The 5,195-nt window shown below is 33.6% G+C and overlaps 1 protein-coding gene across 1 annotated transcript in view; it reads left to right on the top strand.

The window, feature by feature from the left end:
- Positions 1-2,519: 2,519 nt before the first annotated feature.
- The window catches only part of LOC106681677 (zinc finger protein 395), a 42,209-nt gene continuing 39,533 nt past the window's right edge, over positions 2,520-5,195 (top strand). Inside the window, exon 1 of the mRNA XM_014422122.2 lies at positions 2,520-2,941. Within this exon, the coding sequence (XP_014277608.2) occupies positions 2,591-2,941 (351 nt within the window). The 5' untranslated portion in view covers positions 2,520-2,590. The remainder of the gene's footprint in view (positions 2,942-5,195) is intronic.

The following is a 5,195-nucleotide window of genomic DNA, read 5'->3' as shown; positions in this document are numbered from 1 at the left end:
ATTAACACTAACAATAATTTATAATTTAAAGCTAATATGACTCCGAATGAAAGTCATGATGTTAATACGAGTATGACTGACTCATATACAATCACACTCATATGAACTGAAACACATGCGCGCACCGCGTTTGAAAGTGAACAGTTCTGTTAATAAAAAGTAGCAGCTTCTATAATTTATGCGATTGCGTTAATTGTCAACACGATTCACAAAAACCAGGAAGTGTATTCGTAAGATAACGATATCGAAAATCACCAATTATGTCACAGGTCATGAGTCCACTATTCATCTGGAACTGGGTTATGATTCCCGTTGGGATGAGCTGAATATTAATTGTATTTAGGAATTGGATTGAAATACTTATCACTGTCAGTGCTTTAAAATTTAAAATCTATCAGTCCAAGATAACATTATCTTCTGCACTGGGTTAATCATACATCATAGGTTGTGCTTAGAAAGATGGAAATAAAATTATTGTAGAATAGAACGAAAAAATTAATAGTTTTTAAAATGGTTTTCTATATTCAAAATAAAATTAAACTAAGTAACCATACGTATTTTTATGAGCTGTAAGTACAAGCCCTGTGGAAAGTAAGAGTGAGGAACGTGTAATATAAATTGTGTTGAACCCCGTTTATCCCGTTTTATCTTAATATGCTTTATTTTGACGATAAATCAAATGAGCACGGATACACTGGATAACGGATATTTCGGATATAATCAGTAAATAAAAAACTCTTGACATTAGTAATGCTAATGAAAAAATATAAATATTAAACATTTCGTCAGATAAATGTTATTATAAGGATTAGAAAAATATTAGTCTTATAATAATGTGAACCGCTACAATCCATGAAGGATAAGGGGCTCAGTACGTTGTATGGAAATGCTGTTTTTGGAATAGCGGTTATACAAGGAGGTGAGTTGTTTGTAGATCACATTACAGCGTCAGATTTTTCTCTAATAAAGAGAACCCATTTTATAGAGGCTTAGTGGACCTCGAAGAGCACCTGAAGTCACAAGATTAACTCACGTCTACAGTAACAGAAGAATAAATAATTTTCTCCACAGCCGGAATCGAACTCAGAGCTTAGAGTTAGTAGTACAGTGGCACCCTGGCCCACAGGCCACCGACCACCCCTCTCTGCCTATTAGTCATATAGTTTACAAAAACATTTTTGCTAATTAAAGTGACTCGAATATATTGAGGTGTAGATAGTTAACCGTAGATTAATAATTGGAGATGGTCGGGGAGTGCAGTCAGTAAGAAGAACATAAATAAACAAAAAAATTATTTATTCATGCCTGAATAAATTAATAAATTTTTTTTAATAGATAATTGGCATGAATAAATATTTTTTTTGTTTATTTATGTTCTTCTTACTACCCTATTTGTCAACAACTTTTCATCAACGAAATTTACCTTCCCAAGATTAGGACTCTGCAATCTACAATTTTTATTGCCTAATATATTTAATCTTTATTTTCCACAAGGCAATATCTTACTGTTGTATATTCTTGTTATGTATTGACCAAATATAAAAATAAAGAAGGTTAAAAAAAATCTTTATTTTTCATCAAGTATATTAATATTTTTTTTTTTATTCGTAATTTGCATTATTTAAAAAATTATACTATGTATACAGTTGTATATTCTAAAAAGTCGAACAAAAGTATTTTTTTGATATCTAAATATTCTCCATTTTTTTCTTTTTTTATTCTTCTTTGCTTGTTATAATACATTCTATTAAGTTATTTAATATTCAAAATTTAAGTATTGACAATTTTCAAATTGCCAACATATTAATTTCACTTAGTATTTTAGAATAAGGGAAATTTAAGTTTTTTAAATCTGATTTAAAATTTATTCTATTATTAATATTTTCTAAAATAATAATTTTCGCTGTTCATGGCCTTAAAATATTCATCTATTTTTATTTTACATTTTATCTATCAACAATAAAACTATATTTTCACTTTCCTTCCTTATAATTAATGTACCCAGGTTTAAAAACTTTTTTTATTATAGCTTACTATGCCGAAGTCTAAATATCTTTAGAAATATCTATCAATTTATATCACAAAATTGTCAAATTCAGTTCCAAGTGATGAATTCCAAGAATAATGATAGCTAAGAGAATGAATCAAATGAAGTTTGTGTTTTAAATTAAATCTTTATTTTTCCTTATACAATTGTCAGTTGTTGGTTTTAATTTTACGAAATCGTTAGAATAAAAATAGTTATAAATCTAAATATTGCCCTATCAATTACACGTTAATTATTTATGTAATGCCAATTAATGACAGTGCTCGGCTACTGATGTAGGAAAGAGGGCACAGAAAGCTACTTTCGCCGAGATCTATTATGTGGCCGTGTTAAAGGCTCCTACGTCACATTCTTCAACAGCTGAGCGGGGTAAATAGAGGGGATGGGGAGGGGGAAGTGAGGGGTGGGGAACTGGGTCACCCAATGAGCGGGCGCCCCTGGGTCACGTGGTATTGTTGTTATCTGTCAGCTGAGCGGCCGGCATTGCTCTGCCAAACAGAGGCTGAGACAGTTATGCTCTTCCTGCCAGGGCTACTTTGAGACATGTCGACCGGCAAACGGCTCGCCAAGAGATCCATCATCGGGACCCGCGTGTGCGTCCGTGGTGACGATGGTATTTACTATTCGGGAGTGATTAACGCCGTCAAATCGTGTACAAACGATTCGCGATATTCAGTGCGGTTCGACCCGACACCCAAGGCACCGGCACCGAAACGTGAGTACAGAGACGTGGAACTTATCGGTCCAGGCTTCCAGACCATGCAAGGCATCAGGTTACTGAAGGGGCAGAGGGTTTACATCACTTACAACGGACGGGAGACTTCTGGAGAGGTACTTCAGCACAGCAAAGACGAAGACGAAGTCGTCATATCCGTCAACCCTCCAGGGGCAGAAGTAAGTCATATTTCTTTATGAACCATGACAGTTTTACTCATTTATTTCCGCTGTGAACCGATTAATACCAGTTATTACTACGCAGTAGTGGCCGTGTAAAACGTATTTCATCTTCTAGATTGTCATATAATATCCCAGAGTTGTACTCATTTCGTGTAGACAAACAACTTTCATTTTGAAAAAAAAGTGCTTCAGTGATGTGATCTTTATATTTTGAATAATTGCTAATGGTATTACTAATTTTTTGTTTAATCCTTCTGAAAAAAGTGATGCTCTCATAATGACTTCTCCTTCGAGTGCCTCGGGTTCCTGTTGCTATGCGGCTTCTTATAAGGACATCTTTAATCGATTAGTATTTTTCTGTCCAACAAGTCGTCTTATCTTGCCAAACAGAAGTTTAATGAACACTGTATATAGTCATGTTCACTCAACAATTTTGACATTTTTAAAAAATAATTTCCTTTGCACTAATTTTTAAAATATTTTTTTTTTAACATTGTTAAAAACTTATATAAGTTTATAAATAGTTATCGCTAAAAATATATTTGCGACTCCCTGCCCAGGCGTCTAGGCGAAATTTCCCAATCCTCTCAAACCTTGACCCGATTATTGAGCAAACAGTTTTTTCGCCAGGCATGGGTTGCCAAATGTTCTCCGGGTGAAATAAGAACTCATAGTAATAATTCCATCGATTTCGAAACTGATTCGTGGTGATAAAAATAGAAAGTTGCAATTCGTTTACTGTTTGCTTTTAATCTTTTTAATTTTCGGATGCCATTTTAAATTCGATCTTAGTTAACAATTAATATTTCTTATTAAATTGAAAGTTGTTCGTATTAGGTACACTGTACGGTGACTTATGTTCAAGCTGTGTACATCTGGACTCGTTTTTTACATGGTTTCGGTTTTCTATGCTTCGGTAACAACATAATTATGATTTAGTAGGACGAAATCTGGTCGTTTTAATTATTTTTGTACTTTGTGAGACCGAACGAACAATAGTTTTTGTAAAATAATTCGAGATACGCAGGCAAGGAGAGGGGACACCATTGTAACTGAATGCTCCGCCATCATGTACGGTCACTGCTTTCGAAATTTCGAGTTGTCTCTGGGATATTTTGTATTAAAATTGTGTAATGTTCATTCTACGTTGTATATTCTATAATATATGTCGTATATTACTTATAATATACATATTATAAGTGAGAGAACGGGTGCCGGCAGTTGAACAAGGAAGGAGCCGGCTCTGTCCTTGTGTGACGTCAGCCTGTTTACTAGAGCCAGCCGGCCGGCTACGCGGAGTTTTATTTTCGCCTCCCGGATCCCTACTGCGTCTCCTCTTGTATCATATGTATTATCTCTTTATTAAGATGGCTCTTATATTGGTCTACAATTGTTATGGGGGATTTGTTGGTCCTTGTGGGTGCTGGCCGAGTGAGCCGGAGATGGGCCGAATAGCGGTTCAAGAGGTCCATGACTTGGGTGTCATCTCATCTGCCCACGCTACGGTTATCTTCCTTCGTTCCATTCTGACCGATATCCTCTATAACAAGCAGTCCATCTTTTAAAAGTTTTTAAAACCAACATTCCTTATCAATTTTGAATAATTATTTATTTATTAACAATAATAATTGTGTGAACTATTTGAAAACACCAAAGTGGGGATCAGAATAACTATGGTTTCAGTCAAGATTGGTTTATTGTGAGGGTGTGTTTTGTAAATTCACATAAATACTCAACATGTACTTAAATATTATACAGTCTCTGTTTTGCTTTCCATGTGATGAAAATAGTGTTTTTTTTATTTTGTATTTAACACATTATGTAGATTTTACATTTGTAGGCTAGGGTTACTTTGTAACAACTCCACTGGCCTTAGTAGTAATCTGTCTGTAGGAAGACTCCAATTGATCAAATAACTCTAGTTACCTTTGGAATATGTTTAATTCAAACTAAAATCCGTTTTTTTTTTTTTTTTCAAATGTACCAGTATTCCGTAAAATCAGGTGATATATCATTTAAGTACAACATATCTTGTTGAATTTTATACATATATAATTTAATTGCATTTACAAAAAATATACTTTATCAAAATAAAATTAATTTTACTCACTCCACTGTTATTGTAACTCAAATAATTTGTATTATTCACAGGAACGTGCTAAGTAAAAAGTTAAAAATTAATTGTCATCTTTTTTTCTTGTCATGAGGTAAAAAAATAATACTAGATTAATATATTTATATTTTAAACGTT

Source organism: Halyomorpha halys, unplaced genomic scaffold (assembly GCF_000696795.3).
Source record: "Halyomorpha halys isolate HHAL.00 unplaced genomic scaffold, Hhal_1.1 Scaffold359.1, whole genome shotgun sequence".
In the NCBI taxonomy this organism is placed as follows: Eukaryota; Metazoa; Arthropoda; class Insecta; order Hemiptera; family Pentatomidae; genus Halyomorpha; species Halyomorpha halys.
The sequence above is the reverse complement of the archived record's forward strand: the minus strand, read 5'-3'. Positions and strand labels throughout refer to the sequence as shown.